The sequence below is a fragment of the Mus musculus genome, chromosome 10, assembly GCF_000001635.26.
Source record: "Mus musculus strain C57BL/6J chromosome 10, GRCm38.p6 C57BL/6J".
NCBI lineage: Eukaryota > Metazoa > Chordata > Mammalia > Rodentia > Muridae > Mus > Mus musculus.
The window spans coordinates 129,832,003-129,858,580 of record NC_000076.6 but is presented as its reverse complement, the minus strand read 5'-3'; the positions used below and the strand labels follow the sequence as shown (position 1 = coordinate 129,858,580).

The window sequence follows — 26,578 nt, the reverse complement described above, 5'->3', positions numbered from 1 at the left end:
TCCCTTTCATTTCTCTTTCCTACCTGGGAAAATAACAATTGAAGAATTATTCTTAATACTGTATTTTATTTTTTATTGCTTGATCCATTATAAAAATAAAATCACAATAAATATGAAAATATTCTAAAGACAATAGCTTGCAAAATAAACATTTTTTCTGTTAATTTGTTATCATCACCATAAATAAAATTCTATTTTGAATTTTAAGTGGCTTTTAATAACTTTTAAATTTTTTCATGTTCAGTACAAATATTTGTATCTGCCTTTTCCTTTTAACATTGTGTTTTATTTTGCTTTCCATTTTTTTCTTTATTGAGAATTCCATACTTTTAATATACTGTTTACATGTATTGGTAATTCCCATATCATACTCCTCAATTGGCACAGCCACGTCCATTGGAAATAGCAAATCATAAAGCCAGCACTGCTACTTGACACAGTTCCAGCAAAGCTGAGCAGATTGCTCCAATCCCTGTTCTTCCTTCTCTAACTTTTGGGTTTTGGTCTTTGCATGTTGCATTTTTGGAGGGAACTTTCTACAATATGATTCATCTCTTTTCCTGAGAAAAATTATGTCTGAATCTTTTTAGGAAAATCTTAAAATTGACTTTGTATGGCCAATATTTGGAGTCTTCCTTTTGCTCTGGAGATCATTAACATAAAAAAAATATAACTAGATGAGGCCATTACTCCAGGTATCTTCTTGGGATATCTTCCCCTGAGCAAACTCAAACAGTATAATTGGTGCAGGTTAAGCAGTGTCAACTGAAAAATTCTGACAGGCATGGACAGTAGGTTACAGATTCAAGGTCTCATTTTATTATAGACTTAGAGCTCTCTGAAAATATATTTTAAAGATGGGGGGTTGTACTGGGTACACCCCAGAAGGAAAAACTCTTAGTAAATAAGATTATTTGACTAAAATAAAACTTTTCCTATTTTATAGCGCAGATGGTAAAACATATAGTAAAATAAATGTTAGGTATTAGTTTGCTATTAATAAAAAGACATGTTTAGATAGTTTTGTTTGTCTAAAGTGCTTTAAATCTATGAACATTGCCAGCCTAAAGGCAGACTGTCATATAATAAATGTATTTGCTTATTTCATTTGTAAGTTATATCAGATCATCATTTTGAGGCAAGTTTTCTTCTTACAAGGTCCTTAAATGCTTGTTTCACCTGCTGGTTCCTTAAAGTGTAAATAAAAGGATTCAGCATGGGAGCAACAGAGGTGTTGAGCATAGCCACCCCCTTTGTTAAAGCAACTCCAGCCTTGGCAGATGTTTTCACATACATGAAGATGCAGCTTCCATAGGATATGGAGATAACAATCATATGTGAGGAGCAGGTTGAAAAGGCCTTTTCCCTTTGTTTGGCTGAGGGAAATTTCAGAATTGTTCTGAGAATGCATATGTAAGAAAGAATTATCAGCATCAGGGTGGTCATAAGCGTGATCAAAGCTAATATAAAGCTCATGAGCTCCAAGGTGCTTGTGTCTGTGCAGGATATTTGCAGCAAAGGAGCAGAGTCACAAGTGAAGTGGTCAATAATGTTGGAGTCACAGAAATCTAGCTCTAAACCCATGGCCAGTGGAGGAAAAATTACCAAGAAACCAGCCAGCCAGGAGCTGATGATGAGCTGGTGGCAGATCTTGTTACTGATGATGGTTGTATAGTGCAGAGGCTTGCAAATAGCCACATAGCGATCATAGGACATGGATGCCAGAAGGAAAAACTCTGTTGAGCCAAGGAAGATAAAGAAAAATAGTTGGGCAACACATGCATTATAGGAGATTGATTTGTCCTTAGTTAAGATGCTGACCAAAAACCTAGGGTTACAGACAGAAGTAAATGAGATTTCTAGGAAGGAGAAATTCCTGAGGAAGAAATACATGGGTGTCTTCAGGTGGGAATCCAGCAGTGTGAGAGTAATGATGGTTAAATTTCCGGTAATGCTCAGCAAGTAAGTGAGAAACAGAAAAAAGAAAATCACAACCTCAAGCTCAGGATCGTCTGTCAGACCCAGGAGGATGAAGTATGTCACTGAAGTTCTGTTCCTCATCTCTGATGGTTTGTCTACAAGAAATCAAACTGATAAAATAAATCAACATAGAAAACATAGAAATATAAACATGAGCCACAAGACAAGCATAGGTCTCTTTCTGTCTCTCTCTCTCTCTCTGTCTGTCTCTCTCTCTGTCTCTCTCTCTCTGTATGTGTGTCTGTCTGTATTTTGTGTTTTCTACATTTTGATTATATCTCTTAAGATGCCACTATCTATTACTTTTACTAATCTATGAAATGTACAAACTAAATATAAGTTCTTTAATACTTTGTTATGGACATTATACTTTTCCTGTGTCATCTTTCCTATAAAATAAATTACTTGTTTATTATGGAAATTGGCAATCAACTTAATATGTAAAGGAATAGTCTACACATCAAAGTACAAAAGTAAACAATATAGTTTAGATTAGTATTTTCTAAACAGAACAATAAATGTCACTATATTTTTCTATTTTAAACAAATAATATTCCTCTTTTTAAAAAGATTCCACCATAAATTTTGTCTCCTTGCATTATTAGAGACCTTATAATTTTAAATTTCATTCTTGATCTCTGAAATAAAACTAGCATAATAGTTTTAGTTGATATATATTATATATGTATTGACTAATAACATATTAAATATATATATAATTGCTGAGCACATTTTTGAAATATAGCTAAACATCAAACAGTAAGAACATAATTTATTTTATATCATGTATCCATAATTCATAATTGACAACTGAAATATACAGATATTTTAATTTGCCCTTTATAACTATCTTAAAAAGACATATCAGTAACACAAACAACTTGATCAGTCTAAATAATGGATGCTTAAATATTAAGGAAATGTGCCACATTCTCCACATTTAATAGTTCATATCTTTCATTATACAAGCTATATATATATAACTGCATAACAAGACAGTAAAGCTAAAATATTGTTTATAAAAAACTTGAAAATATTTACCAATTTGAAGTATCAGGAACACAATGACATGCTTAGTTCTCTTAAAACATATTCATGCCCTGGTCCTGTAGCACAAAGAGAAATATGTGTTTATGTCTCTGCTCCCACAAAGCTGGGCATCTCCTCTCAGGACCCCAAACACTTAATCTCATGCAGTGAAACATCTTTATATGTTTCTCCATCCAACATCTAGGAATCTGACATATTCCTTACAATATCTTAATAAGACATCTCTAGATGATTAATTGCTACAAAATTATTCAAACTATTCTAATATTTCCCTAGGGAAGAAAACAGCAATTATACTATATTTGCACCACATAATTTCAAAAATATTCTACAAAAACATGGAAATGTATAATGAGCTGTGGGATAAATAATAACAGGGCACTAGCATATACAAGTAGAATATTACTTCCAGCAATAATATTTAATTGGTTGATTATGTGGCCTACATCTCAAGAGATTTCAGAACTTATCTCTAAATAATCAGCTAGGCGTTTTTGAAGGGATGAGATCTAATAACAAAATATAGTTATCTTCTCAATTGACTTTCATAGGACAGTGTTGAGATAGACTACGTGGCATTCTGAGTTCCTCCACAGTCTATAAAACAGTAGCGGATTTTTTAGGCTGTGCCTGTCCTGACAGACTCCATTTCACAGGCAGCCTGGGACTCCATTTTGGGGGTGGAGGACAATTGTGGCATAGTGACACAAAATATGTATTATCCTCAACACAAGGAAAAATCAATTTAAAACATGGAAATAGAAGTCTAGTAATAAAATACATCTGGCCTTGAACCTGCTATGTAGGCAAAGATTGGCTTGAATTTCTTATCCCCCTACCTTCTCCAACCAAAACCTATGATCATAGGCATTACTATTGTCTTGTTCAATATATTTCACCACAGTTTTGACATAGCTACTTTTACATGTGTATTAACTGAAAATGTTTTATTTTTAATTTAGAATTGGTAAATAATATATTTTAAGATCCTTTCAGTCTTCTTTTGATCTGACATTTTAAAAGAACATGATACATATTTTGAGTTCCCTCAAAATCAGATACCTTTAGGTTTTATTTATCTTGACAAAAACTACTTTCTTCTTTTTGTTTTGGTTTGGTTTGGCTTTACTCCATGTTTTTTTAATTTTTAAATGTTTTTCTTTTATTACCATTAACCATTCCATTCATTTACATGTCAAATGATATCCAACTTCCCAGTTACCCTCTCACCAACTCCCCATCCCACGATATTCTACTTCTTAGTTACCCCTCCACCACTCCCTATCACACTACTGCACCCTCCCTTTTGCCTGTATGAGAGTGCTCTCCTACCCACCCACACTCTGCCTCCCCACTGCTCCACCATCCTACTACTCTGGGGCATAAAACCTCCCAGGGATCAAGGTTCTCCCCTCCCATTGCTGTCGGGCAAGGCCATTGTCTGCTACATATGAATCTGGAGCTATGGATCCCTCCAGGTCCACTCCTTTGTTGGTGGTCTAGTCTATGGGAGAACCTGGGTGGTCAGGTCAATCTATATTGTTCTTCCAATGGAACTGCAATCCCCCTCTGCTCCTCCAGTTCTTCTGCCAGCTCCCCCACCAGGTTCCCTAAGTTCAGCCTGATAGTTGGCTCCAAGAATCCCCCTCTGCTTTGGTCAGTTACTGGCTACACCTCCCCAGGAACTGCCACACTTGGGTCCTGTCCAGAAGCATCTCTTGACCATGGCAACAGTGTTGAGTTTGGTGTCTGCAGACCCAGTTCCCCAGTTGGCCCTCCAATTTCTGTTCTATGTTTTTGTCCCTGTTCATTCTTTGGACAGGAACATGTCTGGGGGAAAAAAACAAAAAACAAACAAACAAACAAACAAACAAAAAAAAAAAACAAGAACAAAACAAAACAAAACCTTTGAGATGGGTGGGTGGTTTCATCCCTCAACCAGGGGTCATGCCTATCTACTGGAGGTGGTGGCAACAGGTTCAATCATCCCTGTTGGGTCCCGAGAACCTCAGGTTTCCCTGGTTTCTGGTACCCTCCAGTGGTTATCCTCAATTCCTCATCCCCCCTGCTAGGTATATTTGTTCCATTCCCTGACCCTCTGTACCTCTCTCACATCTCCTCCATTTCCTGATACTGTTCCCCTTATTTTCTCCCCCTTCTTTCTCCTTCCCAGATCCCCCTCTCCCTCCCACAATCATCTTTTCCCTCCCTCAGTGCATCCCGATCTTCCTTCTCTCTATGCTCCATATGGCCTGTGGGTTGTATCATGGGCATTGTGAGCTTTTGGGCTAATATCTACGTATTAGTGAGTATATAGCATGTGTGTTCTTTTGTGTCTGGGTTACCACACTCAGGATGATATTTCCTAGTTCCATCCATTTGTCTGTGAATTTCATGAAGTCATTGTTTTTAATTGCTGCTTAATTTCTTTAAGTGTTTCTCAGCCACTAGATATTCCTTGGTTGAGAATTCAAAAATTGGCCATATTATGGGTCACAAAACAGGTCTCAACAGATACAAGAAGGTTGAAATAATCCCATGCATCTTATCAGATCACCACAGACTATGGCTGGTTTTCAATAACAATATAAACAACAAAAAGCCCACATACACATGGAAGCTAAACAATGCTCTACTCAATGATAACTTGGTCAAGGAAGAAATTATGAAAGAAAGAAATTTGTTGGGGCTGGCCTGCAGCTCTCATGTCTGGGTTCAAGCCTGGAATGCATCTTGGAACTGAAAGAAAAGAGGGAATCTAGGCGGGTAAACAGAGAAATGGAGTCAAGACTGTATTCTGATCAAGACTCAACTTTAATGTAGGCAAACACGCTTTATAAAGAAGAGGGGAGGCCCATTCCCAGTCACACAAAGTTCCTTTGAAGTTGTCAGATCAGCCTTTTAGTAGGAACCCAGGAAAATCACAGTTCCAAGCTAACTCCAGTAGATCTTGGAGAACTGGTTTGGCCTCAGGCAGGTAGCAGGTAGTGGCACATCAAAGGAGAGTGATGAGAAGCAGCACAGCAGGTGGCTCTGCCTAAGTGGCAGATGGTCACAGTCAGCCTTGCTAGGCTGGAAGGAGGTAACAGAAATTAAAGACTTTTTAGAATTTAATGAAAATGAAGGCACAACATATCCAAACTTATGGAACACAATGAAAGCAATGCTAAAAGGAAAACTCACAGCTCTGAGTGCCTCCAAAAAGAAACTGGAGAGAGCATACACTAGCAGCTTGACAGCACATCTGAAAGCTCTAGAACAAAAAGAAGCAATCTCACCCAAGAGGAGTAGACAGTAAGAAATAATCAAACTCAGAGCTAAAATCAACCAAGTAGAAACAAAATGACCTATACAGAGAATCAACAAAACCAGGAGCTAGTCCTTTGAGAAAATAAACAAGATAAACCTTTAGCCAGACTAACCAGAGAACACAGAAACAGTATCCAAATTAACAAAATCAGAATTGAAAAGGGAGACATAACAACAGAAACCAAGGAAATTCAAATAATCACCAGATCCTACTACAAAAGCCCATACTTAACAAAACTGGAAAATCTGGATAAAATGGACAATATTTTAGAGAGATACCAAATACCAAAATTAAATCAGGATCAGATAAACCATCTAAACAGTCCTGTAACCTCTAAAGAAAGAGAAGCAGCCATTTTAAAAGCTTTCCAACCAAAAAAGCCCAGGACCTGATGGGTTTAGTGCAGAATTCTATCAGACTTTGGAAAAAAAACCTAATTAGTAATGGGAGAATTCAACAACCCATTCTCACAAATGGGCAGGTCATCAAGATGGAAACTAAACAAAGAAATAATGAAATTAATGGAGGTTATGATAGGTTTAAGTGAACCTAACAAATACCTATAGAACATTTCACCCAAATACAGAAGAATGTACTCAGCACCTCATGGAATCTTCTCCAAAATTAACCATAAAATGATCACAAAACAAGCCTCAACACATACAAGAAGACTGAAATAACCCCATGCATCTTTTCTTCTTCCTTCCTTCCTTCCTTCCTTCCTTCCTTCCTTCCTTCCTTCCTCCCTCCTTCCGTCCCTCCCTCTCTCTCTCTCTCTCTCTCTCTCTCTCTCTCTCTCTCTTTCTTTCTTTTTAAATTTTAAGGCATTTTTATTAGATATTTTCTTCATTTACATTTCAAATGCTATCCCCAAAGTCCCCTATACCCTTCCCCGGCCCTGCTCCCCAACCTAGCAACTCCTGCTTCCTGGCCCTGGCATTCCTCTGTACTGGGGAATATGATCTTCGCAAAACCAAGGGCCTCTCCTCCCATTGATGGCCGACTAGGCCATCCTCTGCTACAGCCATGCATCTTTTCATATCGCCATGGATTAAAGCTGGATTTCAGTAAGAACAGAAACTAAAGAAAGCATACATACTCATGGAAACTGAACAACTCTCTAACTCAATAGTCAGGGAAGAAATAAAGAAAGAAACTAAAGATGTCAGGAACCATCTAGGATACCCTAAAGCTAATTGGTGGGTTTCCTGCAGGTGACCCACAATTGTTGCTTGGTCTGTAATGGTTGAGCTTGATGTCAGGGTCTCAAAGAGACTTCAACTCAGAGTTGCTTCTTTCAGCTGATATGCCTTTTCTACTATTATTAATTGAATATAACAATCCCTGGGCTTTAGCCCACCCTATTGGTCAGATTTCCTGCAAGTCGACATAAAGATGAATTTATATTTTTTATGAATGAATGCTGTTTAGATAATTTAATGATTCTATAGAATTTCTGATTTGATTAAAAATTTTAGAAAAAATGTTTTAAGATATTTTCTTAGTTGTTTTGTTAGAAAGATCTACTAAAGTTAAAATCAAGCATATAATGGGCCCACTTCCCATTATAGTAAGCAAAGGCTGCATAATAATGAATATAATGAGCGTTCATAATCACACTAAAAAGATAAATAGCCTTAGAACAAATTTGTGCTCAAGGGAAAACATTTAAATCCAAGGATAAACGCATAGGTATACACTGTGAAAAGGCAAGGCCATGCAAAACTATTACTTGAACTTAAAATGAGTATATTAGAATGAAACACTTTCTTGAACTTAATATTACCATTCTTCTGGAACTCCCATATTATATAACATTTTATCTCTGAGGTAATTTTCTAAAGTACTTTTTATCTAAGAAGGCATAAAAAAGCCAGAGAAAAGAATACAGCTATTTGTTGGATGGTTTGGCTTGGGGAGCTCTGCCCCATCCTTCCATCTACCCATACATCTAAATGTATATATCCATTTGTCTATATGTTTATATGTATGTACATGTATATATGTAAGCATACATGAATACTTTTGGAGTGTATTAAACAGGTGGTTGGGCCAAACAAAAATATCAAGGAGAGTGTGAAAGAAAATATAAATGTGTGAATGAATGTATATGTGTCTGTGAATATTTGCCTGTATAAACATTTTAATGCTTTTCCTTTCCTTCTTTTCTGGTTCACAAAAAGTTAACCAGCCTAGCCAGAGAGGCTTCTAGCTGACTAGACAGAGAAGGGAGTTTTACAATAAATTATTTACTTAATTCCCTGATGCTAGGCAACAGGTGTTAGTCAGCCAAGCCATTTTTAACTACAGAATAAGCGGGAATGTTATTAGGAATTTTTAGAAATTATCAGCAAGCAAGATAGGTAGGGTTGAGTTTTAGTGGGCTTAGAGGAAGGAGCAGAGGAGGAGAAGAGAGAAGCTGCCATAGGATAGAAAAGAACAAGTAGGAGAGGAGAAAGGAGAGTCGCCATGGGCTAGGGGACAAGAGAATGTGGTCCAGAGGAATGCCTGTTTGACATTGAGAGCAGTCCAGATAAAACACAGAAATTAGTAAGGAGTAACTCAGAGTTGTTGGTATGAAAGTGGATTCTAACAGCATGAATGGTTGGCAGTTGCCCAGCTATTGTGATGCTTAAGGCATATTTAAAAATAAAAAGTCTATGTGTGTCTTTCATCCAGGAAAATAAATTGTCTAAAGTGAAAAGAAATGCTGTGCCTGGATTGTATTAATAATTTTCTACTACATATGTCTGGAAACCATCAGTCTTTAAAGCTACCTCTGAGACCATGGTCTTTAAAAGTGCATCCAGAGACCATCAGTCTTTAAAGCTACCTCCAAATCCAATGCTTTTCCCAATTCAAACCATTCTAAGCCAGACAGGCTCCTGGCATAAAGTCTTTTTATAATTGAATGAAAATGAGGGTACAACATACCCAAACTTTTGGGACACAATGAAAGTAGTACTAAGAGGAAAGTTGATAATGAAAGAACTCAGTGGGGAAACCCCCCACTCAGCTCCCGATTAGGCGTGCACCCAAGAATCACGAATAGAACACAACACCTTGATGTAACAACAAGAGGTTTTTTAATGGCAGAGCTCCGGGTCGAAACGTATCTCACATAACAGGAGACAGTGGATTCGACCACGAGGCTTGGAAGCTAGGGGTTTTTATAGAAAAGGAGTGGGGCTGGGGGAGGAATTGGCGCGGTTTCACATGATTGGTCCATTTAAACATCAGCAGCCTGTAACATTTAACTTAGGTCAGAGGGGTGGGAGCTAGGGAGGCGATGGGCTTGCCCGGGCATGTCCTGGTCTGTTCTGCTATGTTCTCAGCCCCAGGTTTCAAAGCTCAGAAACAACTCTTTGGGCTATTTAACATACATTACATGAATTACAGTTTTATTTCCTTTCATTAACACACTAAATGCCTTCAAAAGGAAATAGGAGAGTTCTCATACTAGCGATTTAAAAGAACACCTGAAAGCTCTAGAACAAAAAGTAGCAAACACATCCGAGAGGGGTAGACTTCAGGAAATACTAAAAAGTGGGGGTTGAAATCAATATTTAAAAAAAAAGGAGAAAAATGCAAAGAATCAACAATACCAATAGCTGGTTCTTTGAGAAAATCAACAAGATAGAAAAACCCTTAGTGAAACTAGTTAGTTTCACTAAGGCAGAGAGACAATACCCAAATTAACCCAAATTAACAAAATCAGAAATGAAAAGGAGACATAATGACAGGCTGGGAAAATTTAATGAATCATTAGGTCTTAGTTCAAAAGCCTGTACTCTACAAAATTGAAAAATCTAATGAAATGGATGATTTTCTAGACAGATACCAATTACAAAAGTTAACTCAAGATCAGGTAAACTATCCAAACCGACATGTAAACTTTAAAAAATTAGAAGCAATCATTAAAAGTCTCCCAACTAAAAAAAAGTCCAGAGCCAGATGGTTTTAGTGCAGAAATCTACTTTTGAAGTAGAGTTAATTTCATTAACCCTCCGACTATTCCACAAAACAGAAACAGAAGGAATGTTGCCAAACTCATTCTATGAGGCCACAGTCACATAAACAATGATTCAACAAGGAAAGAGAATTTCAGAGCAATTTCCTTTATGAACATTGATGCAAAAATAATAAAATACTTGCTAATTGAATATAAGAACACATGAAAGACATGATCCACCATGATCAAGTACATATGGAAAATCAAAAACCACAGGATAACTAAAACAATCCTATAGAATAAAAGAACTTCTGGAGGTATCATCATTCCTGACTTCAAGCTGTTCTATATAGCAATAGTAAAAACTGAATGATATTGGTACTAGACATGTTGATCAATGGAATCGAATAAAAGACCCAAAAATGAATTCACACACCTACATGATTTTAGGCAAAGAAAAACCAGGCGAACACATCCACCAAGTTACAGTGACACAAAACAAAAAGAATGCATATATCAAAAGGTTGTGGGAACCAGGCCAGCCGCGTTTACCACTTAATTCAAAAGATCAGCTAAATACTGGAGCCAGGTGAATGCTCTAATGTAATGTTAGTCTATTGTTAAACCCACCACCAGGGGTTCTTAAGTAAATACATGATTATGTTATTTCTCTGGGCCTGGTGAAGAGACCTGCACCAAACCCTAGGCTATTGTGTATTCCTGTGTTTGAGTGTGACTGGGCTATTGTCCTAAGTAATTACTATGCAGATTAGCCCTGAGCTTTTCTAGCTCTGTTCTTTCTAATGCCTGATTATTTTCACTGTCTCTACTAGAAGTGAATTTGAATGTTACTGAATAGGTAACATTCTTACTGAATTTTAAGCTCTCTGTCGGCTTCAAGGATTTTCTATGAACCATTGGAACACTGGTACTTATAATAAAACAATACTGAAAGAGAGCACGTGGTGGATCAATACACCAGACTAACAGGACAGGGTTTGAGTATACTGTCTATGGGAATGCCAAGGTTCCAGGAGGCATAGTTTCCTTGAAACTCTTTGCCTCATGAGTTCTTTCAGGCCTTTCAGCCTGTCAAGCAGACTTTACTGGAGTGGGCATAGCAGGCAAGAACCAATCTCTGACACTATTATTGATACTCTGTTATGCTTGCAGAACAGAGCATAGCTTAAGGATTCTTTGAGAGGGTCTACCTAGCAGCCAACGGAAACAAATAGAGACCCACAGCCAAACATTAGATGGAACTACGGAAGTCTTGTGGAAGAGTTAGGAAAAGGATTGAGGGACCCAAAGAAAAAGGGACTCCCTAGAAAGACCAACAGAGTCAACTAACCTGGACCCTTGTGGGATCCCAGAGACTAAGCCACCAAAAAGTAAGCATGGTCTGGACCTAGGACCTCTGCACATAGGTAGCAGAAGTGCAGCTTGGTCTTCCCGCAAATCCCCAATAACTGAATGAGGTCTGTCCCTGAATCTGTTACCTGCTTGTGAATCCTGTTCCCCTTGCTGGGCCACCTTGTCTGCTCTCAGTGAGAGAGGATCTGTCTAATCCAGAAGTGACTTGATGTGCTAGAGTGAAGGGGGGAAGGGATGATCCTGGGGAGGATCGCCCTTCTCAAAGGAGAAGGAGATGGGGTGATGGATGATGAACTGTGTGAGAGGGTACTGGGAAGAGAGAGAGTCTGATACTGGGTTGTAAAATGAATAAATAAATAAATAAGTTAGTTAATTAAAAATTGATGAATAACAAGACACTTGACTCTTTTTTCACCCTATCTTTTTACTTTTCATAACCACTTGAAGTGAACACAGATTTTTATAACCATACTTTCAAGTGTGGATATATAGTAATATTCATATTTTATAGCAATCTGTTATCAATACTCTGAAAGCAATGTTGAAAAATTTAAAGCTGTTAACATGTGTCTGAACATGTGTGCATGTACATGCCTGGTTAAGGTTTACTTTTATAAAAAGAACTTCTGCATCACAGGATTTAACAATCCCTTAGGAAATGTGTTTATGATTCTCAGTTACCCTGAGAATTCTTGTTGTTATGAGAATTTCCTGTAGACAGTAGACAAAAATAGAATCCTCCATAGTCTCATGAGATTGATTTTCACATAACACTTCGTCACATTCATCAATGTTTATAACACTTGAACTGCAGTAAACTGTGAAATTGAGAGTGATGTGGTAGGCTTTCATATAAATGTGAGATAAATTAGTCAAATGTATTTCTAAGAGAATATTTATTCAGCATGTATTTTGTGCTAGAATGAGGTGCATGTGCAGAAGGGCAGATCATCTGTGCTTTCTATGCAGAGGGATGATGACCTGTTTTGAAGTACAGAAAGACTGCTCAAGTCTGGGAAGAGAGCCTATTGGAAGGCTGCTGAACAGTAAAAGGTTTAGTGTGTTTTACCATTTATATTTGATTTGTGGATAATTGTGTAACATTAGTAGTCAATATAATCACGATGTAACAAGGAAAGAAACCTTGAAATTTTAATAATCTAACATTTCATTGAACAAACTGAAAATAATTGCATTCATTAACTTGTATCATTTTATTCTGTAGAGACTTTTTAAACCATAAAAATCCACGGTAAATGTCGTTGTGGAGGAAGTGCAGGTCAGTGTTTTTGTGCAATGGAATTATCTTTCATGATGGTGTATTTCTACCCATGTTGTCATTGGGAAGCCTTCTGTAAACAAGAACATTTGTAATGTTTCACAGCCCTCTAACATGCACCTATGGACAGTATTTTTCATAGCATAGTTTTATGACTTATCAGAAATGATAAATAAAGGGAAATACAGACTTTAAAAAAAACACTTTTGAACTATTACTGTCCTTTGATTTACTCAGATTTATCTGTCTAGATTATAAACTAATATTTCAATTTCCTTTTTAATAGTATGCTGTAACAACTTTTTAAGGTATAGTACATTTCTTTTCTCATATAATACATCCCAACCACATATTATCCTCCCTCCCCTCCCAGCTCCTTCTTACCTACTCTCTTCTCTAGATGTACTCACCATCAAATTTCCCTTCAGAAAAAGATCTAGACTAAAAGAGACAACAACTAAACATGACAAAATAAGATACAATAAGAAAAGTTGAAAGCTCACATATAGAGACTGGACACAACAACCCAATAAAAAGAAAAATGTCTCAAAAGCAGGCAAAAAAAGTCAGAGATACACCTACCCCATCAGTTCCTTTTATTTGTATCAGATATGATCCACTAAAATCTCCTGTCATTGGGAAGACTTCCTGAATTTGCTTTTTTTTTTCCTTTTCTTTTTCTTTTTCTTTTTCTTTTTCTTTTTCCTTTTTTCTTTTTTTTCTTTTTGCCACTTTGTATTTTATTTGCTCTGCTTCTAAACAAAATCATTTGCATTTGAAGTTCATTGGGAAGAGAGGCCCCTTGGTCTTGCAAACTTTATATGCCCCAGTACAGGGGAACACCAGGGCCAAGAAGTGGGAATGGGTGGGTAGGGGAGCAGGGCAGGGGTGGAGGGAGGGTATAGGGGACTTTCTCGATAGCATTTGAAATGTAAATGAAGAAATTATTTATTAAAATTGGAAAAAAAGAAGTTAAAATATTTGAAAAGTTTCTTGTAATAGACATGATCTTACATAGCATCCATTAAATTTCAACTTTGAATCTTTTTTTTTTTTTAAAGTTTATGTAACCCAGGAAGAGATTTTATTTGGATGGTTTTCTAAATCTTATTAGAAGAAATGTGTAACTTGACTTTTAGTAAGATTTTTTTCCAACCCTGTCTAAAGTCTTGATGCAACGGAAATTTCAAAGATATGAAAACAATCTTGTTCATTTCACCACCTGTCTCAATATATCTTTTAATATTTTAATACTATTCTGAATTTATTCTGAATTTATTCTGTAATATTTAAAGCTACTTGCCCCCTGCAATGTATGGAGAATAAAAATAAGTGTATTTTTATATATATAGTTCTCAGAAAAAACAATTATTTCTATTAATTTCAAAGTGGCCTGATATTTCAATAATATTATTTTGTTAAAGGTGTTTGTATATTCAAGTTAACATATTTTCATTTTTAGTTGAGGTATTTTTAATTAGTTCTTTGAGAATTTGTCAAGGTGAATTGAGATGGGCTACAACAGGCCTGTTCCCACCTCCTCTCAGATCCATTCTCCTTCCCCACACATCTAACTTTGTGCTTCTTGTTTGCTCTTGCTTTTAACATATCAAGTCCTTTTGCACTGTCTATACATTTCAACTCTAACACATTGTATGGAAATAATATGCATTATCTGGTTTTTATGCATTTGCCAATTAGGCACACAAAGGATAATAAATACTGGTTATATCCACAGGCTTAAATCCTTATTGCAAGATTTAAAAGAAATCTATAATTACCGCGAGATGCAGATGATATATTTACAACATATACAACTTTTAGAAATGAAGTGGTTGGGCATGTGTTTCTGAAATATCACAATTCTAACTGTATCAGTTATTTTTCTTGACCCATCTTTTCTCCCCATTCAGTCATGGTTTGAATTAGAAGTCAGCAATAAGAAACTATACAGCACTTGCAGTGTTTCTCACAGAAAATGTCACTAATGACACACCCTAGGATTTGGAGTCCTTCTAGTTTTTCCAATTATTTTTGAAATACCTGGTCACACTATGTTCTTCACTGTGCTGGCTGGTTAAATGAACCTATTATGGAATTTCCTTTGTTATAATGATTATGTGTGAGAAATTTCTTTTTCTATTATATGTACAATGCTATCCAATAGGAGAGGACTGGTAGTTATTGGAGCCATTGTGAATAACACAATTTGGTAAGATCATTTTCTATCTCAAGGGCCAAATAATGAGATTTTAATGAAATTAAGCAATGTTAAATATTGAATATGCACTTTAAAATGTATTTGAAAGATAAACACAGATGAAAATTCATGAAACTGAAACTATATTTCAAATGAAAAACATACTTCTATTAACAGAACAGTAGGGTTGACTCAGTTCTGTATATTAGTTGAATCTGAGTTCTTGAATACAATTGTGTTAAAGCACATGTTCATAGAAGGACATGTATACTGATGTCTAAAATAATTGCACATTGCTATGAAAGTAGAATTTTATGGCAGAAAAGGAAAAATAATTTTTCCTAGATGTGATATAATTTTTATATTTTCTATAGGTTTGCAGGAACAAACAAGAAATGAAGAACCAGTCAGGAGAGTTAGAGTTCATTTTACTTGGACTGACAGATGACCCTCAGCTACAAATTCTGATTTTCCTGTTTCTGTTTTTCAATTACATTTTGAGCATGATGGGGAACTTAACGATCATCCTCCTCACCCTGTTGGATCCCCACCTCAAGACTCCTATGTATTTCTTCCTCCGGAATTTCTCCTTCATAGAAATTGCATTCACCACAGTGTGCATTCCCAGGTTCCTGATAAGCATTCTCTCAGGAGATAGAACAATTTCCTACAATGCTTGTGCAGCTCAATTATTTTTTGTATTCCTACTAGGGTCCACAGAGTTCTACCTCCTGGCTGCCATGTCCTATGATCGCTATGTAGCCATCTGCAGACCACTGCATTACCCCATCATCATGAATAGCAAAGTGTGCCATCTACTGGTCCTCAGCTCCTGGGTAACTGGATTCTTAATCATCTTCCCTCCTTTGCTCTTGGGGCTCAAACTGGATTTCTGTACTTCTGGAGCAATGGACCATTTTCTTTGTGACCCTTCTCCTGTCCTGCAGCTGTCTTGTACAGACACACAGTTAATAGAATTGATGACTTTTGTCTTAGCTATTATGACACTTATCATCACTTTGATCTTAGTTATCCTTTCCTACACACTCATCATCAAAACCATCCTAAAGTTCCCTTCAGCTCAGCAACGGAGAAAGGCCTTTTCCACCTGCTCCTCACACATGGTTGTTGTCTCCATTACTTATGGAAGTTGTATTTTCATGTATGTTAAAACATCAGCGAAAGAGAGAGTGACTTTAAATAAAGGTGTAGCTGTGCTCAACACCTCCGTGGCTCCCTTGCTAAACCCTTTCATTTACACCCTAAGGAACCAGCAGGTGAAGGATGCTTTCAAACATATGCTTCATAGATTTTGTACAAAGCAGTGAGACAAGGCTTAGACATAAACAACGTGCTGTTAAAACATCAATGATTAAATGACAGCTTTTCTCAATTGCATTGGTTGTGATCTGAGCCATTTCACTCACTGAGTGCTTAAGTCATGTTAACATTGTCCTCTGTAGATGCTTATATTGTCTTTTATTCCAGCACATTTTCCTTTGTGGGGAATGAGAAAGTCTTCTTCAATCAGAATCCTAAATTTTATACATACAGATATATTATCTTCTCATATTTTTTGTTTTGAATATTTATTCAACAGAAACTTGCTATATTTAACAAGTTAATTAACCTATATTACTTATTGACATTGTAAGAGACTCTGATAGAAAATAATATAATGTCAAGTAATTGAAATTGTCAGAGCATGGTGAGACTTTGGTAATTTGAATGATGAATGTAACATACCAGGATAGAAACTTTACTCATGATGAAGCCTGGAAACGGAATAAAGAAAATATTTAAGAATGCTGTGGTGAGTTACATAAAAGATGCCAAATAATTGTGATTCTGCTGAGAATATGGAGTTTTGTTAGATAAATTAAATGATATTTGCTGAAAACAAAGTATGAGTTCTATGCTAATAATTATATTGGTTTATAATTTTAAATGTTGGAGATGGTAGTCAACCAATACAATTTTATTCATTATTCATTAATATGCTGATATGGAGAAATTTCTAACTATCAAATAAAATTTGTAAATTCAAATCTCTTAATTAATTTGTATTATGTAAATGTTCATAAATTAATTATTCATTTTACAACAATAATGTAAAATTATTTTAAACCAATACATTGGAAATATGCACACATCCATGTGTAAGAAGAGGTCACCACAGTAAATTATACCCTTTGTCACTTTGTGACATGACCTCTTTCCAATTAGCAGTTTTTGGTAACTATAAATTCATCTCACCTTTCTAAACTTTCATAAGAAAGAAACAGAACAGAGGCAGTGTATGTCTATTCTTTGGTTTCTGTAGCTGAATGTGTTTCAGTTCCCCTCCATGCATATGTTCTGATCTTTGTGGCCATTATGCTTTTTCTCATATCAAATTTTCCTCTATCTCAATAGTTTGCCAAATTCATTTCCTGAACACTCAACCAACAAAAATGAATAATTCTCAATGTGTGAGAACAGACTTCAGTTCATAAAAGCTTCTGTCTTTCTTTTTGTCATTATAGAGAAAAATGAACACCTACTTATTAGGAAGCAAGTTCTAATTTTAAAAAAGGTTCCATTAAATATTGGGGATTCCATTCTCAAGGCAAAGAAGCTTATTAAATTTTCTCTGGTGAGTAAGTTTGAAAACTTCAAATAGGGCATATTCCACATTTTGATACTCCTTTTAGGACATCAGCTGATAATTAGGGCTCACTTTGTTTACATTGCTTACAACAGGTTTTTAGAGTCAACCCCTTCTGAAGCAGAGTAGAAGGGACCTCTGAAAATTGCCAGTAGAATGTCTCAGAAATTAGACTTAAAGATTGTGGTTTGAGCATTTCCCAAAACATATTTAGAAATCCTAAATTCCCTATGGAACAGGAAAATGATCTTTATTCTCCTTTCTGTCCTCTATTGTAAATTCTCTAATCTTATTCCCAGGTCTATAGCAGACCATTTGCAGGACTTGTTCTTCTTCTCTAGTACCTACCACTCCCTGGAGACTTCTACAAACCACCTTGCAGATCTAGAACTCCTCCTTCCTGTGGACCATCTCATCTCCACCTCACTTATAGCCCATCCTTATTCCTTCTTGTCAGCACCTAATGCTTAGAATCCTAGTAGCTCCTCATTGCCACACAAATTAATATCCATGAACAATTCTCTATCGAGAAATACATAACCACCAAATTGTCCTAAGACACAGAGGGAAAATGTCAACCAAAGCATGAAACATTCATACAACAAAGACAAGTACAGATGTCAGCACCTAGAAACCCAAACATTACAAACCTGAATCCTATACCAGTACAAAAATGTAATCATTAATACTCACGAGAGTATTTATCCAAAAGAACCCAACAAATCTACTGTAGTAGTTCCTGAGATGTGCAATTTACCTGTAACAAAGACATAAATTTCAAAATAGTTATTAAGAATATACTCAAGTTCCTTAAGGAAGATAAAAATAAGTAAATAAATCTCTCAGTAAACTCTATGAAAATAAAAACAAACAGTACAAGAAATTAGGAAAACAGTTAAAGACATGAAAGTAGAAACAGAATCACTAAAGGAAACCCAAACTGAGTTAAAACTATAAAAGAAAGTTTTAGGAAGTCAAATAAAAGGTTCAGAGATAAGTCTCACTAACAGAGTTCAAAAATGGAAGAGAAAATCTCACATGTTGAAGACAAAATAGAAAGATGGATAGATAACTCAATCAAAGAAAATGTTAAAATAAAAAAACAAAATCCCAAAAATCTGGGACACTATGCAAAAACCAAGTCTACAAATAGTAAGAATAGAGAAGTGAGGAAAAAAAAAAACAAACAAAAACAGGTCAAACTCACAGAAAATATATTCAGCAGCATCATGGAAGAAGTTTAACCTAACCTAAAATAGAAGGTGCTTATCAATATACAAGAGGCATACAAAACACCAAATTGACTGGGCCAGAAAAGAAGAACCACTCCACACATAATAATCAAAATACTAAATGCATATAACAAAGGAAAAATATTAAAAAGCTAAAGGTAAAAACCCAAAAGCATATCTATAAGAATAAACTTGACTTCTGAAGGGAGACTCTAAAAGCCAAAAGGGCCTGGACAAATATGCTACAAACTCTAAGATGTCCCAGATGCCAGCCAGCCCAGACCAATATTCCAGCAAAACCTTCAATCACAGTAGATGGATAAAGCAAATATTGCACAATAAAATGAAACTTCAGCAGTCTATTTCTATAAATCCATCTCTACAGGCAGCACTAGAAACAAATCTTCAGCCTGAAAAGGTTAACAAGATGACTTTAACAAAGGGATAAAAAACATCAGACCAATAAATCAAAAGAGGATAAAAACTGACACCATATCAAAATAAAAGGAATCAACAGACATAGATCAATGATATTTATCAACATCAATGCTCTCAATAAAAAGACACAAACTAACAGAATGCCATCAAAAACAAGATCCATCCTTTTTCTTCTTCCTAGAAACATGCCTGCATAGGCATTACTCAGAGTAAAAGGGTGGGGGGAGGAAAAAAGCAAAGCAGTGTAATGGTTTTACTATATGACAAAAGAGAATTTAGACCAAAACTAATAAGAAGAGATAAGAAAGGACACTACATTTTCATTAAAAAATCCACTAAGATGATATGGCAATTCTAAACATTTATGCTTCAAACACAAGTTCACTCAAATTCTTAAAACACTAAAAGAAAAAAATAAACACATATGACACACAGAGATAGTGGGTGAGTTAAAGACTCCATTCTCACCATTAGATAGCTCAACTAGAGAAAAACTAAGTAGAAAAACGCTGGAGCTAAGTCACATCACAAATCATCTGGACCTAATTGATATTTGTAGAACATTTCACTTAAATACAAAAGAATATACCGTGTTCCCAGCAGCTCATAGAACTTTTCCAAAATTGATTACTATTGGGAGCCTGCCTAGCACCAGTTATTTGAGGCAGAGTAATGAGGTATGAAGTCAGTAGAGAGGCCAAAGTTTATTTATCTTTGGCAATTCTTCTGTCTATAACATTTTGCTATTCTACGACCAGAAACCACTGGCTTCTGGTATTTAACACCTGCTGTTTTGTAGTGTGGAGTTTATAAAGAAATTGGTATAGTAATTAGCTTATTTGGGCTCTATAATCTCTTACTTGGGAGCCCTTAGCTGATCTGGGGAGAGGCTGGGAGTTAGTTATGTCCTTGTGTGCCAAGAAAAGAAAGTTATGCTCACCTAAATATTACATTCTCTCTGAATGAAAAAGAAGAGAGGCTCTATTCATTTTACATACACATATACATACATACACACATAAATGCACACACACATACAGACAGACAGACAGACAGACAGACATACAGACAGACAGACAGACATATTCACAAGTTCCATGTGTTCATGTATGCCTTCATATACACATTTATACTTACATATGCATACATACGTGTGGTAGATAGAGCAAAAGCTCCATGAACAACTTCCAATGCACAATGCAGAGAAAACTAATTCATTCTGGATGAAAAGGAGGCTCCAACCTTTATTGCACAGGGGGAAAAATGCTTCTACCTTTTTATTGTTGAAAGTAAGGAAAGTCACATCTTTCTATTAGTAAGAAAGCTTCATCCTTCTTGTCATTCTTAGTTATTCTACTTTCTCAGGAGCATAGATCATATGGTTTTCTAAGCATCCTTACATTCCTAATGTCCACAGCAAGTTTAAGACACTAATTCAAATCCATATCGAATAAAGTGTTAAAGCAGAAATGTTTACATGTGTTTCCATTAGGACTAGCCCCTAACTAAACATTCATATTCCTTCACACAATAAGAGATCTGGTTTCCCTCTCCCCGCCCCCCCAACCATTTTCCCTCCAAGGTCCCTCCCCCCCTTACCCACTTGTGATTGCTTTCTTCTTCCTCCTAATTGGGACTGAGGAGTCCTCACTTGGGCCCTTTAGCTTGTTGACCTTTTTGAGTTCTGTGAACTGTATCTTAGGTATTTTGTACTTTGTTTGAATGTGGGGGGTAATATCCACTTATTAGTGAGTACATACTATGCACTTCCTTTTGGATCTGAGTACCTCACTCAGGATGATATTTTCCAGTTCCATCCATTTGCCTGCAAAACTCAAGTTGTCCTCATTCTTAATAGCTGAGTAGTATTCCATTGTGTAAATGAACCATATTTAAAATTTTTTATTACATATTTTCTTCATTTACATTTCAAATGCTATCCCCAAAGCCCCCTATACATTCTTCCCTCCCTGCTCCCCAACCCACCCACTCCCTCTACCTAGCCCTGGAATTTCCCTGTACTGGGCATATGATCTTCGCAAGACCAAGGGCCTCTCCTCCCATTGATGGCCGACTAGGCCATTCTCTGCTATATATGCAGCTAGAAACACAGCTCTGGGGGGTACTGGTTAGTTCATATTGAAGTTCCTCCTATAAGGTTACAGACCCCTTTAGCTCCTTGGGTACTTTGTTTAGCTCCTTCATTGGGGACCCTGGGTTCCATCCAATAGATGACTGTGAGCATCCACTTCTGTATTTGCCAGGCACTAGCATAGCCTCACAAGAGAGCTATATCAGAGTTCTGGTAACAAAATCTTTCTGGCATATGCAATAGTGTCCAGGTTTGGTGGTGGTATATGGGTTGGATCCCCAGGTGGGGCAGTCTCTGGATGGTCCTTCCTTCTGTCTCAGCTCCGAACTTTGTCTCTGTAACTCCTTCCATGGGTATTTTGTTCTCCCTCCTAAGAAAGAGTGAAGTATCCACACTCTGGTCATCCTTCTTGAGTTTCATGTGTTTTGCAAATTGTATCTCTGATATTCTAAGTTTCTGGGCTAATACTCACTTATCAGTGAGTGCATATCATGTGTATTCTTTTGTGATTGGGTTACCTCACTCAGGATGATGTCCTTCAGATCACCCATTTGCCTAAGAATTTCATAAATTCATTGTTTTTAATAGCTGAGTAGTACTCCATTGTGTAAATGTACCATGTTTTCTGCATGCATTCCTCTGTTGAGGGACATCTGGGTTCTTTCCAGCTTCTGGCTATCATAAATAAGGCTGCTATGAACGTAGTGGAACAGGTATCCTTATTACAAATTGGAAAATCTTCTGGGTATAGGTCCAGGAGAGGTATTGCTGGATCTTCCGGTAATACTATGTCCAATTTTTTGAGGAACCACCAGACTGATTTCCAGAGTGGGCGTGCCAGCTTACAATCCCACCAACAATGGAGGAGTGTTCCTCTTTCTCCACATCCTCACCAGCATCTGCTGTCACCTGAATTTTTGATCTTAGCCATTCTGACTGGTGTCAGGTGGAATTTTAAGGTTGTTTTGATTTGCATTTCCCTGATGATAAAGGATGTTGAACATTTTTTCAGGTGCTTCTCTGCCATTCGGTATTCCTCAGGTGAGAATTCTTTGTTTAGCTCTGAGCCCCATTTTTTAATGGGGTTATTTGAATTTCTGGAGTCCAGCTTCTTGAGCCCCCCCTCTCCATATATTTATATATATATACTGGATATTAGTCCCTATCTGATTTAGGATTGGTAATGGCCTTTTTGTCTTATTGACAGTGTCTTTTGCCTTACAGAAACTTTACAGTTTTATGAGGTCTCAGTTGTTGATTCTCGATCTTACAGCACAAGCCATTGGTGTTCTGTTTCGGAATTTTTCCCCTGTGCCATATCTTCAAAGCTTCTCCCCATTTTTCCTCTATAAGTTTCAGTGTCTCTGGTTTTATGTGGAGTTCCTTGATCCACTTAGACTTGAGCTTTGTATAAGGAGATAAGAATGGATTAATTAGAATTCTTCTACATGATAACTGCCAGTTGTGCCAGCACCATTTGTTGAAAATGCTGTCTTTTTTCCACTCGATGGTTTTAGCTCCTTTGTCAAAGATCAAGTGACCATAAGCGTGTGGGTTCATTTCTGGGTCTTCAATTCTATTCCATTGATCTACCTGTGTGTTGCTGTATCAGTACCATGCAGTTTCTATCACAATTGCTCTGTAATACATCTTGAAGTTAGGCATGGTGATTCCAGCAGAGGTTCTTTTATCATTGAGAATAGTTTTTGCTATCCTAGGTTTTTTGTTATTCCAGGTGAATTTGCAAGTTGCCCTTTCTAACTCTGTGAAGAACTGAGTTGGAATTTTGATGGGGATTGCATTGAATTTGTAGATTGCCAATCCATGAGCATGGGAGATCTTTCCATCTTCTGAGATCTTCTTTAATTTCTTTCTTCAGAGACTTGAATGAACCACATTTTCTATATCCATTATTCTGTCCTGGGACATCTGGGTTTTTCCAGCTTCTGGCTTTCACAAATAAGACTGCTATGAACATAGTGGAGCATGTACACCTATTACATGGTGGGGCATCTTTTGGGTATATTCCCAAGAGTGGTATATCTGGGTCTTCAGGTAGATCTATTTCCAATTTTTTGAGGAACCTCCAGATTGATTTCCATAGTGGTTGTACCAGTTTGCAATCCCACCAGCAATGGAGGAGTGTTTATCTTTCTCTACATGCTCCCCAACATGTATTGTCACCTGAGGTTTTGATCTTAGCCATTCTGCTTGGTATAAGGTGGAATCTCAGGGTCGTTTTAATTTGAATTTTCTTGATCACTAAGGACTTTGAATATTTCTTGAGTGCTTCTCAGCCCTTGGGGATTCCTCTGTTGTGAATTCTCTGTTTAGTTCTAAACCCCATTTTTTGATCGTGCTATTTGATTTCTTGGTAGTTAGCTTCCCGATTTCTTTGTATATTTTAGATGTTAGCCCTATCCAATGTGGGGATGGTGAAGATTTTTTTCCCAATTTATAAGTTGTTGATTTGCCTTATGGACTATGTCCTTTGCCTTACAGAAGCTTTCTAGTTTCATGAGGTCTTTATTCACATTTCAAATGTTATCCCCTTTCCTGGTTTCCCCACTGAAAATCCCCTATCCACTCTCCCCTTCCCCTGCTCACCAACACACCCACTCTGGCTTCCCAGTCCTGGCATTCCTCTACACTAGGGCATTGAGCCTTCAGAGCATCAAGGGCATCTCCTCCCACTGATGACCGACAAGGCCATCCTCTCTTCCATTGGTGACCCTGTTCTCAGTCCAATAGTTGTCTGAGAGCATCCACCTCTGTATTTGTCAGGCTCTGGCAGAGCCTCTCAGGAGTCAGCTATATCATGCTCCTGTCAGCAAGCACTTCTTGGCTTCCACAATAGTGTCTCGGTTTGGTGACTATATGGGATGGCATATCCCTATGTGGGACAGTCTCTGGATTGCCTTTCCTTCAGTCTCTGCTCCATAGTTTGTTTCTATATCTTCCTTCAATTGGCATTTTGTTCCCCCTTCTTTTATTTATTTATTTAATTTTATTTTAGTTTAGTTTAGTTTAGTTTTTCGAGACAGGGTTTATCTGTATAGCCCTGGCTGTCCTGGAACTCACTTTGTAGACCAGGCTGGCCTTGAACTCAGAAATCTGCCTGCCTCTGCCTCCGGAGTGCTGGAATTAAAGGTGTGTGCCACCACACCCGGCTCTGTTCCCCCTTCTAAGAAGGACTGAAGTATCCACACTTTGATCTTTCTTCTTCTTGATCTCCATGTGGTCTGTGAATTGTATCTTGGGTATTCTAAGTTTCTGGGCTAATATCCACTTATCAGTGAGTGCATATCATGTGTGTTCTTTTATGATTGGGTTACCTCACTCAGAATGATATCCTCCAGATCCATCCATTTGTCTAAAATTTCATGAATTCATTGTTTTTAATTGCTTAGTAGTACTCCATTGTGTAAATGTACCATATTTTCTGTATCTATTCCTCTGTTGAGGGACATCTGGGTTCTTTCTAGCTTCTGGCTATTATAAATAAGGCTGCTATGAACATAGTGGAGCATGTGTCCTTATTACATGTTGGAGCATCTTCTGAATATATGCCCAGGAGTAGTATTGCTGGGTTCTCAAGCAATACTATGTCCAATTTTCTGAGGAGCAGCCAAACTGATTTCCAGAGTGATTGTACCAGAGTGCAATCACACCAGCAATGGAGAGGTGTTCCTCTTTCTCCACATCTTCCCCAGCATCTGCTATTACCTGAGTTTTTGATCTTAGCCATTCTGACTGGTGTGAGTTGAAATCATAACAACTCTTGATCTTAGAGCATGAGCCAATGGAATTTTGTTTAGGAAATTTCCCCCTGTGCCAATGAGTTCAAGGCTCTTTCCCAATTTCTCTTCTATTATATTCAGTGTATCTGGTTTTATGTTGAGGTCCTTGATCCACTTGGACTTGAGCTTTGTGAAAGGTGACAAATATGGGTCTATTTTCATTTTTCTACATATAGACAGCTAGTTAGACCACCACTATTTATTGAAGATGCTTTCTTTTGTCCATTGTGTATTTTTGGCTTCTTGTTAAAGTTCAAGTGTACGTAAGTGTGTGGTTTTATTTCTGGATCTTCAATTCTATTCCACTGATCAACCTGTCTGTCTCTGTACCAATATCATACAGTTTTTATCATTATTGCTCTGTAGTAGAGCTTGATGTCAGGGATGGTGATTCCCCCAACAGTTCCCTTATTATTAAGGATTGTTTTCACTATTCTGGTTTTTTGGTCTTTCCAGATGAATTCGAGTATTGCTTTTTCTATGTTTTTGAAGAATTGTGTTGGGATTTTGATGGGTATTGCATTGAATCTGTAGATTGCTTTTGGCAAGTTGGCCATTTTTACTATATTAATCCTGCCAATCCATGAGCATCAGGGATCTCTCTATTTTCTTAGATCTTCTTCGATTTCTTTCTTGAGATACTTGCAGTTATTGTCATGCAGATATTTTCCTTCCTTAGTTAGAGTCACACCAAGGTATTTTATTTTATTTGTGACTATTGTGAAGGGTGTTGTTTCCCTAATTTCTTTCTCAGCCTGTTTATCCTTTCTTCCATGCCTGTTTTCTTATTCTAATGTCATTAGCCTGTGACACGTGAAAGTTAATAGAACTCTAATCACAGCTTTCATACTATAGAAGGCTCAAATTTATTTATATAAATATAGGAATTCTATAGAGTCATTATTAGGACTTCTAAAATCATCAAGTATTAGAACATGAAAGTACATCTTCATTGATCTGCAGAAAATCAGCCTAATAGGGTGAGAAAATATCCAGGAATCAGTAGACTATGTAATAGTGATGTTGACAAATCAACAAGAAGAATCAATCCTGAGATGAGAGGTTTGAAGGTTCTGTAATTCAAACTAAAAGGCATCCAGACACTACTGGGAACCTTGAAGAATTGAGAAGGGGGAGATGGGGGCTCAGGCCTGAGATAAGCCAAGAACAAGAGGAATCTGACTTACCTCAGGAAAGTGCAAAGAGTGCAGAGAGGCCTTCTGT

General features: G+C 36.9%; 2 protein-coding genes across 2 annotated transcripts; one reads left to right on the top strand and one right to left on the bottom strand.

Moving 5' to 3' along the window:
* Positions 1-1,128: 1,128 nt before the first annotated feature.
* Positions 1,129-2,061, bottom strand: Olfr813 (olfactory receptor 813). Its single transcript, NM_207147.1, has one exon. The coding sequence runs from the start codon at positions 2,059-2,061 to the stop codon at positions 1,129-1,131; it is 933 nt and encodes a 310-aa protein (NP_997030.1).
* A 13,479-nt stretch (positions 2,062-15,540) lies between these two features.
* Olfr812 (olfactory receptor 812) lies at positions 15,541-16,473 on the top strand. The gene has a single exon (NM_146795.1). It carries the CDS (start codon positions 15,541-15,543, stop codon positions 16,471-16,473), a length of 933 nt encoding a protein of 310 aa, NP_667006.1.
* The last annotated feature ends 10,105 nt before the right edge of the window (positions 16,474-26,578 follow it).